Raw genomic sequence first — 16035 nt, 5'->3', positions numbered from 1 at the left:
ATTTGAACGGCAAGATCTTTGTTATTTTATATTAATATATTAAACGGAAAACATGTGAAGAGAATGAGTGAACATTTATTTGATGAAAGACTACTATTTTTTCTGTAATTTACTTGCCGTATACTGTGACTAAATAATTGTACATATGTAGAGAAGTTGAAAAACACATAACGAGAGAAAACATTACATAATTTGAAAATACCTACATTTAATAATTGTATTATTGTTAGAAAAACTTCGTAAAGTGGCTCATATTCACAGAAGTGGTACGAGTTCTTTTATCTTCTTTTCAAGGTTTGCCTTTGTTTTATGAGTTTTCCCAACAATTGCTTGGGAATAGAAGGTGGTACCAGGTCTGACGAAATTACTAACAACTGTTGTCCGAGGTCAATTAGCCTTCACATTCTTCAAGTTTCCTGAGAAATCTTAAATAAAAACTTGAAGGAAATACTAGTAGAAGGGAAAATACTTTAGACCTAACAATAGACCCGTTAATTGACATTAATGGCTTTTTTATTCATTATCGAGGGGTGACGCTATTGTTATTTAATCTAGCGCCACGTGTCGTGTGTGGAGGAGGAGATGAGTCATCGATGACTCATGCACACGTGTGAGTTTGAAATTAATGGTTTTCCATTAGTGCACAAAAGACACTATTATGTATTCCGTTTTTGACCTAAGCTAACACTATTGTTGTATATTATATATGCGTTTCTGCCGGATATGAGTCACAGATGATTTATACAGACGTTGGAGTTTGGAATTAATGGTTTTTCCATTAAGGTACAAAAGACACTATTGTGGAGTTCATTTTCGGACTATTCTAACACTATTGTTGTATATTATATATGCGTTTCTGCCGGATATGAGTCATGGGTGCTTTATACAGACGTGGGAACTTGGAATTAATGGTTTTTCCATTAATGTACAAACGCCATTTTGGCGTTGGTGGTGAGTCATATTTGGTATAATTAAGGATCCGGATTTACCCGTATTCAACCGGTGCCGACGCGTTCGATCGGAGGTAGAAGATATTATAACACATGTTCGCTTTAAAGGCGAAGAAATTGAACGATGTATTCTATATGCAAACGAAGTATGCGAGCGGAATCCATGTTATTAATATTAACCTGTTACGGAAGAACCTGTTATGTGGTTGCATTCATCGGCACCCCCAAACCGCGCGCGTTCATGGACACGCGTGGGGGAAGAAAGGGTCGCCATTGTTACGGCCCCCTTCGCTTGGTCTTCTTCCGAAGTTGAATGGAAGTCAAGTGTCGCCAAATTTTTACACACGAGTATTGATTTTCTTTGAGGTTCCAATTTTATTTGGCAGAAGTAATCTACGCGTTATTTCTGCCGCCTTTCGTAACATTGCAAAGACTATTTGACCAAAACCGTAAGGAATTTGGTTGAACTAAGAACATTCAGTTCCAGTATCTACAAGTTAAAGTGGATGGCAGCCACTATTTGCCCTTATTTCGGGGTTGCGAACCACGGACCATTTGATTATTGCCTTATATACATCAGGATTCACGTAAAATTGACCAGATGTTTTTACTGTTAGGGACAATATTTCGCATTTTTTTGTGTGTTTTTACTCAGAAAACGCTATTTGAACGATTCAAGCAAGAGTTCGCATGGCAATTTAGACACACAAACTGTGTTTCTTCAACTTTAGCTGAAATTTAGGTTTATTTTTTACTCTAATATCACAATTTCTTCTATTCAGACAACATTTTTTATTAAATTTTGGACTCACAAAGACATTTTTCAACTTTTAACTTGTTATTTTAAAAGTTTATTTCCATTTTTTACTCTAATATCACAATTTCTTCTATTCAGGCAACATTTTTTATTAAATTTTGGACTCACAAAGACATTTTTCAACTTTTAACTTGCTATTTTAAAAGTTTATTTCCATTTTTACTCTAATATCACAATTTCATCTATTCTGGCAGGAGTGTTTATTCCAGTTTAGACTTGCAAAGATAATTTTTTCAACTTCTTTTATTAATTTTTCTATTTATTGCCTTTTGTATCTTATATTTATTAATTCTTAACTTTGAGTTTTGTTCTTTATTTAAAGAATTTCTCTAATCACTAAGGAAGAAGTACTTTTAAGTAAAACTGTACCCACAAACTTTATTATTACTATTATTATAATTATTATTATTATTATTGTTGTTGTTTTTTGTTTTGATGTAGTTGTTGAATCTTGTTGTTGTTGTTAGGGTTTATTGACTTCCACTACGGTATTTTTGGTTTGGTTCGTAGGAAAGTTTGTTTATTTTAGAGTTTCCTCGGTATTTTCTTACTGTTAGGGTAGGTAAAGTTTCCTAAATATATGAGTAGGGTTCCATATATTCTTGTTCTTGCATGTTTTTCATATGATGTGATCACCACAACTCTCCAAGTGATTTTACTGCATGTTTCCATTTTTATTGAGGCTTAGTGATTCCTAGAGCCACTTTATGCATGACAGAAAGCTTGAAAATTTTGATCTCAGATAGCCGTCAACCTTATGTCAGAGTATTTTCGAGTATATTTTAGTCTTATTATGGCCCACTAGAATATCACGGCTTGCTTATTTTTTAAGTATGTTGCGCAGTTATTGTATTTTTGCTTTTGCTTTCTAGATAAACTGTATGAAATGTTTAATATTTGTACTTTTTGCACTTATAAGAGGCCAAACTTTTACTGTAACTAAAATTATTATGTCTCTAGGCACTGAAACCCCTTTACCAAGAGTACTATAACTGCATGTTTATTAATATTGTTTCTTTCATCCCTCAAATATAACAATTTAACAATATAATGACTAATCACAGGACAAGTCGATGTTAGCATATGACTACGTGGCTCTTAAGTCCACCTGCCAAACTTTTCTTACCATGCTATTTACTCTTATAGTTTTTTATTCGGGGTACATTTCAAGTACTACTTGACTTTTTGAGTGTTTGATTAACACCAGGGGTTATTTGTATCTGTTATGCTGTATTATTTGAGGCTTCTAATTTTTATTCTACAATCACTATATGTCCATGAGAACTAAATTCCACTGACTGAAGCTTAAAGCTTAGGCTCTGCAGCATGTTGAATGGTTAAGCACTGGTCAATATGAATTTTACAGAGGCTAGTAGGAGGCATAGGAACACACGCCAGAGCATTATTAGCGTGCAAGAAGCACTTTCAGGGAGTACTACGAGGAAACGAAGTTGATTTTTTTTGAGGGCTTTACCAGTTACACAGCCAATATTTGCTATTTCAAGTAACTACATGTACCAGAACATTTTACAGCCCAACACTAACTAGACTTCAATTTATACTATATTAGGGGCTAAATGTAGCAAGAACACTGATTGTACATACTTTTGAGAATCCAACTATATAAGGATTTTTTCTATGTAAGTATATTTTTATTGATTACTAACTTTAACAGACCAATCAGGAAGACAACAAAATTCACTAAACTTAGTACTATAGTGTAGGTGATTGCATGAAAAGTAGAAATTGTAACATCCACAAGATTTCGCTTTTTTTTGCTTTTGTGACTAATCGTAACGCTGAGGATGAATGGATGGCCAAAAATCTTAAGGACTGGATGTATTTTACCACTACAGACGCCTATGTAGAAACACTAGAGTACTGTTAGCTTTCAAAATTGAGGATAAACTGTACTGTTTCTTAAATATTTTGTACTTGGCACGTTACAGTTATATCCATTTCAGGACAAATATTGCTAAAACTCTCAAATTTACTGGTACAAGTTGATATTTCTGCTATCAGAGGAATTAACAACCCTATTTTACAAACAAATGGTATTGTTTACACTTTATTTACTTCAATCTGAGACTAATATTTTACAGTAATTGAATCATTCAGCCCTAGTCAATACTTTACTGCATCAGAAAGTTTGTTATTAATCTAATAAGTATGCTATTTTGTGATATTCTAATGCAAACGTTGTTTAATTCACTGGTTATAATGCAAACTTTTGCACAAATTCGATATATTCACTACCTTCAAACCAAACAATTGTACTTATTTAGCGCATTTCATTTATATTTCTTGTAATTAACTTATGTTTCTTATAATTAACAAACTAAACTAATTACTTTGGCATGTTAAAAACCTTATTTTTTACTATTTCCTATTCTATCAGGTTCTATATTGCTGTTTTTATCAATTATGTAAGACCACACTCTGGTAAATGCACATAGAGTATTAGTAATCCCAAAGTGGTGTTTTTGGTGTCCAAGTTCAGATGAGAGTCTGCTATGTGCCTTTTGCAGGGGATTGCATGTGAAGTGTATGCATATTGAGCATTATTGAGTGTGTAGGCTTCCAAGTTTTGCTGTTATTTTCCTATAATTCTGCGAGACTGTAGAGAGTTCTCCCTTTTCAACCAGTTTTCTTTCATTGATTGGATACTTTTTGGGAACTTAGCAGTTTTTTATGTTATGAAGCAGATTGTTGTAGAATATTTTGCATGGTCTTTTGTGATATTGAGTGCCTGCTGTAACGGAAGTAAGTATCTTTCCTTCTTGTGTTGATGTTCTCGTGTAGGTTTCCTATTTTCGGTCAAGTTGCAGTAGGGAACTTAACAGTTTTTTATGTTATGAAGCAGATTGTTGTAGAATATTTTGCATGGTCTTTTGTGATATTGAGTGGGTGCTGTAATGGTAGTAAGTATCTTTCCTTTTTGTGTTGATGTTCTTGTGTAGGTTTCCTATTTTCTGTCAAGTTGCAGTACTTAGAATAATCGCTATTGTCTTATTGATCTACGAAGCTCCTTTGAATAATCATTTGCATGTGACCCTATACTCCACGCTGTACTTTGTTCTGGGAGCTATCTTTTGAAGCCTTGGCATTCTGCTAGTACAGTATTATTATCGTAGAGGTAAATTAGTTCGTGAAAATATGTATTTTTCTGATTAACTATAGTCACTTAGTTGTTCTAGCAGGTATAAGTAGTTACTGCTGATGTTGTTAATTTTCTATTCGCAGGGGCTATGTATGATGTAGCGTATTTGTGTTGGCTGTCCCTTTTATTCCTATGTTGTTGAGTTTCTCCATAAGCATGTCCTGTTTTACTCTATTCTATGCCTTGTTGCTGCTAGATATCTGAGGTATGTTGCTGGTTCATATCTGAGGTAGCTTGTTTGACTATCTATTATTTTTGCTATGGCTGTGGCTATTGATGTCCCTTTCTGAATTCCATGTTGGTTTCTGTTTATCCTTGTTGCTGCTTGTTATCTGAGTTAGGTTGTTTGACTTCAGGACTATCCTTTTTTAACTTTATTGTTGATTGCTGTTTTGTTTATTTCCTTATTTGTTTTTATTTGTTAACTGAATCTATTTGTTTTGTATAAATATGTTAGTTGATATAAAATTACAGTAAATTTTCATGAATTTATATATTAAATTTCAAAATAGTGTTACTTGCTAAAGATAGCGGACAAAATAAATTAAACTTTGACAAATACTGAACAAGAAATATACAAGTATGTTGATAAATATCAATTTTTAAAAATAATTTTGTTACTATAGTAAATAATATTACAAGACACAAAACAAATAGATTCAGTTAATAAATAAAAACAAATAAGGAAATAAACAAAACAGCAATCAACAATAAAGTTAAAAAAGGATAGTCCTGAAGTCAAACAACCTAACTCAGATAACAAGCAGCAACAAGGATAAACAGAAACCAACATGGAATTCAGAAAGGGACATCAATAGCCACAGCCATAGCAAAAATAATAGATAGTCAAACAAGCTACCTCAGATATGAACCAGCAACATACCTCAGATATCTAGCAGCAACAAGGCATAGAATAGAGTAAAACAGGACATGCTTATGGAGAAACTCAACAACATAGGAATAAAAGGGACAGCCAACACAAATACGCTACATCATACATAGCCCCTGCGAATAGAAAATTAACAACATCAGCAGTAACTACTTATACCTGCTAGAACAACTAAGTGACTATAGTTAATCAGAAAAATACATATTTTCACGAACTAATTTACCTCTACGATAATAATACTGTACTAGCAGAATGCCAAGGCTTCAAAAGATAGCTCCCAGAACAAAGTACAGCGTGGAGTATAGGGTCACATGCAAATGATTATTCAAAGGAGCTTCGTAGATCAATAAGACAATAGCGATTATTCTAAGTACTGCAACTTGACAGAAAATAGGAAACCTACACAAGAACATCAACACAAAAAGGAAAGATACTTACTACCATTACAGCACCCACTCAATATCACAAAAGACCATGCAAAATATTCTACAACAATCTGCTTCATAACATAAAAAACTGTTAAGTTCCCTACTGCAACTTGACCGAAAATAGGAAACCTACACGAGAACATCAACACAAGAAGGAAAGATACTTACTTCCGTTACAGCAGGCACTCAATATCACAAAAGACCATGCAAAATATTCTACAACAATCTGCTTCATAACATAAAAAACTGCTAAGTTCCCAAAAAGTATCCAATCAATGAAAGAAAACTGGTTGAAAAGGGAGAACTCTCTACAGTCTCGCAGAATTATAGGAAAATAACAGCAAAACTTGGAAGCCTACACACTCAATAATGCTCAATATGCATACACTTCACATGCAATCCCCTGCAAAAGGCACATAGCAGACTCTCATCTGAACTTGGACACCAAAAACACCACTTTGGGATTACTAATACTCTATGTGCATTTACCAGAGTGTGGTCTTACATAATTGATAAAAACAGCAATATAGAACCTGATAGAATAGGAAATAGTAAAAAATAAGGTTTTTAACATGCCAAAGTAATTAGTTTAGTTTGTTAATTATAAGAAACATAAGTTAATTACAAGAAATATAAATGAAATGCGCTAAATAAGTACAATTGTTTGGTTTGAAGGTAGTGAATATATCGAATTTGTGCAAAAGTTTGCATTATAACCAGTGAATTAAACAACGTTTGCATTAGAATATCACAAAATAGCATACTTATTAGATTAATAACAAACTTTCTGATGCAGTAAAGTATTGACTAGGGCTGAATGATTCAATTACTGTAAAATATTAGTCTCAGATTGAAGTAAATAAAGTGTAAACAATACCATTTGTTTGTAAAATAGGGTTGTTAATTCCTCTGATAGCAGAAATATCAACTTGTACCAGTAAATTTGAGAGTTTTAGCAATATTTGTCCTGAAATGGATATAACTGTAACGTGCCAAGTACAAAATATTTAAGAAACAGTACAGTTTATCCTCAATTTTGAAAGCTAACAGTACTCTAGTGTTTCTACATAGGCGTCTGTAGTGGTAAAATACATCCAGTCCTTAAGATTTTTGGCCATCCATTCATCCTCAGCGTTACGATTAGTCACAAAAGCAAAAAAAAGCGAAATCTTGTGGATGTTACAATTTCTACTTTTCATGCAATCACCTACACTATAGTACTAAGTTTAGTGAATTTTGTTGTCTTCCTGATTGGTCTGTTAAAGTTAGTAATCAATAAAAATATACTTACATAGAAAAAATCCTTATATAGTTGGATTCTCAAAAGTATGTACAATCAGTGTTCTTGCTACATTTAGCCCCTAATATAGTATAAATTGAAGTCTAGTTAGTGTTGGGCTGTAAAATGTTCTGGTACATGTAGTTACTTGAAATAGCAAATATTGGCTGTGTAACTGGTAAAGCCCTCAAAAAAAATCAACTTCGTTTCCTCGTAGTACTCCCTGAAAGTGCTTCTTGCACGCTAATAATGCTCTGGCGTGTGTTCCTATGCCTCCTACTAGCCTCTGTAAAATTCATATTGACCAGTGCTTAACCATTCAACATGCTGCAGAGCCTAAGCTTTAAGCTTCAGTCAGTGGAATTTAGTTCTCATGGACATATAGTGATTGTAGAATAAAAATTAGAAGCCTCAAATAATACAGCATAACAGATACAAATAACCCCTGGTGTTAATCAAACACTCAAAAAGTCAAGTAGTACTTGAAATGTACCCCGAATAAAAAACTATAAGAGTAAATAGCATGGTAAGAAAAGTTTGGCAGGTGGACTTAAGAGCCACGTAGTCATATGCTAACATCGACTTGTCCTGTGATTAGTCATTATATTGTTAAATTGTTATATTTGAGGGATGAAAGAAACAATATTAATAAACATGCAGTTATAGTACTCTTGGTAAAGGGGTTTCAGTGCCTAGAGACATAATAATTTTAGTTACAGTAAAAGTTTGGCCTCTTATAAGTGCAAAAAGTACAAATATTAAACATTTCATACAGTTTATCTAGAAAGCAAAAGCAAAAATACAATAACTGCGCAACATACTTAAAAAATAAGCAAGCCGTGATATTCTAGTGGGCCATAATAAGACTAAAATATACTCGAAAATACTCTGACATAAGGTTGACGGCTATCTGAGATCAAAATTTTCAAGCTTTCTGTCATGCATAAAGTGGCTCTAGGAATCACTAAGCCTCAATAAAAATGGAAACATGCAGTAAAATCACTTGGAGAGTTGTGGTGATCACATCATATGAAAAACATGCAAGAACAAGAATATATGGAACCCTACTCATATATTTAGGAAACTTTACCTACCCTAACAGTAAGAAAATACCGAGGAAACTCTAAAATAAACAAACTTTCCTACGAACCAAACCAAAAATACCGTAGTGGAAGTCAATAAACCCTAACAACAACAACAAGATTCAACAACTACATCAAAACAAAAAACAACAACAATAATAATAATAATAATTATAATAATAGTAATAATAAAGTTTGTGGGTACAGTTTTACTTAAAAGTACTTCTTCCTTAGTGATTAGAGAAATTCTTTAAATAAAGAACAAAACTCAAAGTTAAGAATTAATAAATATAAGATACAAAAGGCAATAAATAGAAAAATTAATAAAAGAAGTTGAAAAAATTATCTTTGCAAGTCTAAACTGGAATAAACACTCCTGCCAGAATAGATGAAATTGTGATATTAGAGTAAAAATGGAAATAAACTTTTAAAATAGCAAGTTAAAAGTTGAAAAATGTCTTTGTGAGTCCAAAATTTAATAAAAAATGTTGCCTGAATAGAAGAAATTGTGATATTAGAGTAAAAAATGGAAATAAACTTTTAAAATAACAAGTTAAAAGTTGAAAAATGTCTTTGTGAGTCCAAAATTTAATAAAAAATGTTGTCTGAATAGAAGAAATTGTGATATTAGAGTAAAAAATAAACCTAAATTTCAGCTAAAGTTGAAGAAACACAGTTTGTGTGTCTAAATTGCCATGCGAACTCTTGCTTGAATCGTTCAAATAGCGTTTTCTGAGTAAAAACACACAAAAAAATGCGAAATATTGTCCCTAACAGTAAAAACATCTGGTCAATTTTACGTGAATCCTGATGTATATAAGGCAATAATCAAATGGTCCGTGGTTCGCAACCCCGAAATAAGGGCAAATAGTGGCTGCCATCCACTTTAACTTGTAGATACTGGAACTGAATGTTCTTAGTTCAACCAAATTCCTTACGGTTTTGGTCAAATAGTCTTTGCAATGTTACGAAAGGCGGCAGAAATAACGCGTAGATTACTTCTGCCAAATAAAATTGGAACCTCAAAGAAAATCAATACTCGTGTGTAAAAATTTGGCGACACTTGACTTCCATTCAACTTCGGAAGAAGACCAAGCGAAGGGGGCCGTAACAATGGCGACCCTTTCTTCCCCCACGCGTGTCCATGAACGCGCGCGGTTTGGGGGTGCCGATGAATGCAACCACATAACAGGTTCTTCCGTAACAGGTTAATATTAATAACATGGATTCCGCTCGCATACTTCGTTTGCATATAGAATACATCGTTCAATTTCTTCGCCTTTAAAGCGAACATGTGTTATAATATCTTCTACCTCCGATCGAACGCGTCGGCACCGGTTGAATACGGGTAAATCCGGATCCTTAATTATACCAAATATGACTCACCACCGACGCCAAAATGGCGTTTGTACATTAATGGAAAAACCATTAATTCCAAGTTCCCACGTCTGTATAAAGCACCCATGACTCATATCCGGCAGAAACGCATATATAATATACAACAATAGTGTTAGAATAGTCCGAAAACGAACTCCACAATAGTGTCTTTTGTACCTTAATGGAAAAACCATTAATTCCAAACTCCAACGTCTGTATAAATCATCTGTGACTCATATCCGGCAGAAACGCATATATAATATACAACAATAGTGTTAGCTTAGGTCAAAAACGGAATACATAATAGTGTCTTTTGTGCACTAATGGAAAACCATTAATTTCAAACTCACACGTGTGCATGAGTCATCGATGACTCATCTCCTCCTCCACACACGACACGTGGCGCTAGATTAAATAACAATAGCGTCACCCCTCGATAATGAATAAAAAAGCCATTAATGTCAATTAACGGGTCTATTGTTAGGTCTAAAGTATTTTCCCTTCTACTAATACTAACATGTGCTCTGTTGGTAATGCTAGTATGATGGTGGAACTTTTTATTTCAATCTCTTAACCGTAGTTCGATAGGAGCACGACAGACGGAAGTGCAAAAATGCTTTATCTATTTTCTCTCTCATCTGAATCATGTGACTACTTGATAGCAGAACACTTACTTGTATCCAGCCAGAATGTTCATGAGTGAAGTCTTCCCAGCTCCCGAAGGACCCATAATGGCGGATAACTGGCCGCCGAGAAACCGACCGCTCACTCCGGACAAAATAGTCTTCTTTTCTGCAAAACAGCAATGCCATCTGTTAGCTGGTTAACAAAGCGCGAAATATGGAAGGTTGATGTTAAAAGTTAAAAAGGGACAAACAGTGACGAAGAGAACTAGTTTAGCAAACTATCATTCATTTGAAAAAAAAAAAAACTTGTCTCTCCCTGGAAAAAACCTGCGGATGTTATGATATGATATGATTTATTTCCATCCACTTGATCATATAAGTACAAATAGCACTATGATATGGGATAGGTCAATTACATGTATAATTTTGAGTACAAAGGAATTAACACATACTTATGCATATTAAAAAGTATAAAAGAGCATAGAATAACATAAAAAATAGAAGAAAAATGAAAGGTTATGGCTATTAGTGAACATAAAAATAAAATAACATAAAAATAGAAGAAAAGTCAAAGGTTATGTCTATTAATGAAAAATATGATCTAAGTACTCTGTACTATAAAACAAATACTTCATAAGCAAGCTTTTTACTGTTATTTTAAATTTGGTTGCATTATGATTCTTGAATTCCTCTGGCAGCTTGTTATAGAGTTTTACACCTTGAAATCCTAAACCATTATGTGTTTTGGATGTGCGGACAGTAGAAATGTGGAGGGAGTCATGCATACGAGTGCTGTACTTGTGTATGTACAGATTTTTTTAGAAGATTTTAGAAGTTGTATGAATAAAGTACAACGTTTCTAATATGTACAAACATGGAAGAGGTAATATTTGAAATTCATTGAAAATTTGTTTTGTTGGGTTTGAGAGGGATACATTCTTCATAATTTTTAATATGCGTTTTTGCCAAATAAAAATTTTCTGCATTTTGTGTGAACTGCCCCAGAAAGAGATACCATATGTAAGTACAGGTTGAATTTGTCCAAAATATACTGTCCTTAAATCATTCAAAGTTACAACATTTCTCAAAGTTCTCATCCTGTAGCAGAGCCTGCTTAACTTTTGAGTTAAATTAGTAATTTGCATGTCCCAAGACAGGTTTGTGTCTATCCATACTCCTAAGAATTTTATTGCATTGCATTCTTTGACGACTTCATTGTTAATAATTACATTTAAGTTTTTTATTTGTTTTACTGGATTAAAATTTATTAGAACTGTTTTATTAACATTCAGGGAATGCTCTTGTTGTTTAGCCAGGTGTTTAGTTGTGTTGTTGTTGAAATGGAATTCGTTTGAAGTTGCTCATATTCCAGGCTTTTTACTATGATATTTGTGTCATCCGCAAAAAGTATTGTTTGAGACTCTGATAAGGTTTCTGGAAGATCATTTATGTAGAGTAAAAATGAAACTGGTCCTAGAATTGAGCCTTGCCGTACACCTGTATTGAGGAACAATTGGTCTGATTTGATTTCGTTAATATCTACATACTGACATCTGTCTTTTAAATAAGACGTGAACAATTTTTTTGCTAAACCTCTGATTCCATAATGGTCCATTTTATCTAGTAAAATGTCATGCTGAACCAAATCAAATGCTTTGGTAAAATCTAAAAATAATCCATCCACATGCATTTTTTTGTCTCTCGATTTTAGTATGTTATTTGTAAATTCGAAAATAGCTTCTGATATTGATTTACTTTTTTGGTATCCAAATTGATGTTTGGATAAAATGTCATATTTTTCTAAGGAAGTTACTAATCTATTTAACATAATTTTCTCTGCTTTAGAGAAGACCGACAAAAGAGAAATTGGCATATAGTTTGAGCATTCTTCTTTGCTGCCTTTCTTTAATAATGGTCTCACTTTTGCTATTTCGTACTCACTAGGAAAAATACCTGTTTCTAAAGATGTGTTGCAAATACTTACTAGTGGTTGTAAAATACTATTCGCACTTTTTTTGAGTAGAGAACTTGAAAATTCATCTGGCCCTGATGAATACTTATTTTTTAAAATTTATAATTACCTTCTCGACTTCTCCCTCAGTTACTGGTGTGAGAAAGATAGTGTTTGTGTTTCTGGGACTGTTGAAATATGTTCTTAATCTAGGTGTAGAGATTACTTCATTTTTATTTACGGTATTGGGAATGTTCACAAAGTATGTATTAAAAATTTGTGCCACATCAAGGGGATTGCTTATTTTCTCTCCATCAGCCATTATTTCTGTTTTTTCATTCACGTTCTTTCTTTTCTTACCGGTTTCATCATTAACGATTTCCCATAGTTTCTTTGATTTATTTGCAGATTTGCATATTTTATCTGTAATGGCCAATTTCTTAGCATTGTTTATTACCTTCCTGAGAATAATTACATATTTTTTGTAGTGGTCTTAAGTATGGGATTCTTGTTTTTCTGGATTTCTTTATATAATTTTCTTTTTGTTTCACAGGATTTTTTTATCCCTTTAGTTATCCAGGAAATTGATTTTGTTTGATTTAGGGGTTGTCTGTATGTTTTGTATGGAAATGCTACTTCAAAATGATATTTTATTGTCTTTGTGAATAAGCTTACTTTTGTATTTAAATTTTCCTTCATGAGCACATCAGTCCAGTTTTCTATCTTTAATAAATATACAAAGTTTCCTATATTTTTCTTGGTGAATTTTCTTTTTTCTACAGTAGTGATATGTTTTGCAGTTTTTTCTTTTATATTCTCTGGTATATGGACACTTATGAAAACTGCTTCATGATCGGACAAGGCTAAAGGTAAAATATTTGTGGTGTATTCAAAAAAATCTTGGTTAATTATTATTTGATCAATACATGATTTACTTGTTGGTGTTATCCTTGTTGGTGAATTTATTGTTGCAATCAAATTATGGGAGGTTAGAATTGTATTTAGTTCATTTTTTTCAGGACTGTGTTTTAAAAAATCTATGTTTATATCGCCCGTCACTATAATGGGCCGTTTTTTATGTAGTAAAATGGACAACATTGTTTCTAATTTTTTAAAAAATGTGCCTAAATGTCCATCTGGTGTTCGGTATAAGCAAACTACTGTTGCTTCTTTTTGCTGTAATTTTAAATTCACTACTGCGTGTTCAAAATTGAATTCTTCATTTAAATAATTAGTTTTCGTTACGTTTTCATATGGTATATTGCTTTTAACTAGTATGGCAGCACCACCCCGTTTGTGGTGTTTACGGCAATATGCGCTGGCTAAATTTAATTAGTTTACAATGATTGAAATTTTATTTCGAGTTCTGAATTAATCACAAGTCTACGCTTCTACATTAACTGCTGTTAATATTTTTGTCTCATTAATATTTTTAGCTATCATCTTTCAATATGAAGTCGATTGAATAGTTCTCTAATAGGTTTCATTTGTTTTAGTGTATCATAGTTACCCTAAGAATAGACCAAGAACTCGGTAGGCATGTAATATAATCTGTGAATAAAGGACGTTGACTAGAGCCATCTGGTGAACGGATATAAACTCATGTGAACTCGCAAGCCTGTCGCATATAACTTCATTAATACATGATCCAGCAGAATAATCTCCTGGTTTTGGAACGTAAATAGACAACCCACCATACATCACACCCTAAATTGCATTAGACGAAATAACAATATGTGGCATTTTGTTTTAAACAATAACATCTGAAGATTTGCAATATGTGCAAAGATCAAAAACCAGTGGCGCAGGAACGGGGGGTACAGGGGTACCGCAAATTTTTGAAGGGGGTACTGTACCCCCTAAATCCGTAAATCCAGTTGTACCCCCTGTACCCTCCTTTGGTAATTTGACAGCAGACGGAAGGTGCTACTGTTAAAATTACCTATTATCAATTCGCCCAATAAAAAAATGTATTATTGTTTATAAATTTTAAGCATTATAGTCCTTACCACAGAAATTCAAAACATTTAATTGTAAACTTGTTATACTACATTGTGCTTGCTACTAGTTAGTTCATTGACCTAAGTTCTTGGAAACCTCTTGAAGGAGATGAAAATAGTTTAAAATGTGTGTGGAACGATGGAATCAGATTGACTTTCAGACAATTCGCTGCAGACGATTGCTGCTTTGCGTAAGGGGAAGGGGGGGTGGTACACATTTCTAAAGCAGTGGTCGCCTCGATTCGAAGATAAGATACAAATCTTCATCAGAAGAGTATATGATTTGGTTTGATTTGGTTTGATTTGCTGTTTTAAGTCCACTTTATGCACAGTAAGGCTAATTGGGACTGGACCTACAGTTTAAAGTGGGTTCCGAACCACTTGTGCCTCCACCGGGTATCGAACAGAAGAGTATATGACTGACCCCATTTTCCTTTGAATATTTATAATGGAATTTTCCGAAACTGAACACTTACACGAACGAGACGAGACACGACAGACCAACATGAAGGAGGGGGGGGGTACAATGCACTCCTGTACCTCACCCATATTTTTCATAAATTTGTAAGAGGGTGTTGGGAAAACTATACTTAAACCTATATATTAAGATATATATTTTTTAAAAAAATAGAGTGCCGATTAGCCTATCTGAGCATGAAGTGAATCTAGAGTGGAAACCGAAACAAAACTAAACACAAACAAGAACGAGAAGGACCTCACCACACCGGAGACGAGATGAGGCTGTGACAATTCTCGACTCATCGCATCGCGATATCATTCCTAGGTGAAATTAACTCTTTCCTAGACATTTAAACAGACTGCAATTTGCGATTTTATCAGAGGGGGGGACTATTTTTCACCTATGTATTAGGTATACTTATAATTGGACATTAATTGCTTAAAATCTAATTGTGATATCGAATGCAACACAAACACAACGCCATTTTATGTTAAACTCTAAAGTCAAATTGTAAGAAAATTAAATTAGTCAGATGAATGCACGAGATAAATGAGACTCACTGCAGGTTCTATTGGTAGATTTTGGATTGGATTTACAAGGTCTCTGGGAGTAAGATGGGAATATTTGATTGATTGATTTGGTTTGCGTCAGACGTTACATTAACTGCGTGCAGTCTTCCTCAAAAAAGTAGTCGTTCATGGAGTTGTCTCGGAACATATGGGAAACAAAATGGTAATCCTTGTACTTTCCAACTGTAAAATAAAATTTTGCATAACATCTATCGTTGCTTTGTTATTCACGAATGAAATCCGGGAGTTATTTCTGCTGCACCCTGTATACTCGATAGTTTTCTCCGCTGAACTTATTGGAAGGCAAGGAATTTGGCTCATACGGCTTTGAAGGATTCCAAAGATTTATGCACACTACTAATGATAATATCCATAAAATATTAATCAGTTACTTTTCGTTAATTGGATCTAACTCCTTTTTGTGTTATTCAATAAATATTCAATTCT

The 16035-nt window shown here is 33.5% G+C and overlaps 2 protein-coding genes across 4 annotated transcripts in view; one reads left to right on the top strand and one right to left on the bottom strand.

The window, feature by feature from the left end:
• Nucleotides 1-16035, top strand: part of LOC146000147 (putative glutamate receptor) — a 342647-nt gene that overhangs the window by 144879 nt on the left and 181733 nt on the right. The window lies entirely within an intron of this gene.
• LOC146000220 (ATP-binding cassette sub-family G member 4-like) overlaps nucleotides 1-16035 on the bottom strand; it is a 46205-nt gene that overhangs the window by 25571 nt on the left and 4599 nt on the right. For 2 of the 3 annotated variants that reach the window (XM_083137618.1, XM_083137620.1), the window contains exon 2: nucleotides 10657-10774. The exons of the other annotated variant lie outside the window; for it this stretch is intronic. In XM_083137618.1, coding sequence (XP_082993744.1) covers nucleotides 10657-10774 — 118 coding nt within the window. The remainder of the gene's footprint in view (nucleotides 1-10656; nucleotides 10775-16035) is intronic. 3 annotated transcript variants of the gene reach the window in all.

Source organism: Lepisma saccharinum, chromosome 16, assembly GCF_977018435.1.
Source record: "Lepisma saccharinum chromosome 16, izLepSacc3.1, whole genome shotgun sequence".
NCBI classification, from domain to species: domain Eukaryota; kingdom Metazoa; phylum Arthropoda; class Insecta; order Zygentoma; family Lepismatidae; genus Lepisma; species Lepisma saccharinum.
The sequence above is the reverse complement of the archived record's forward strand: the minus strand, read 5'-3'. Positions and strand labels throughout refer to the sequence as shown.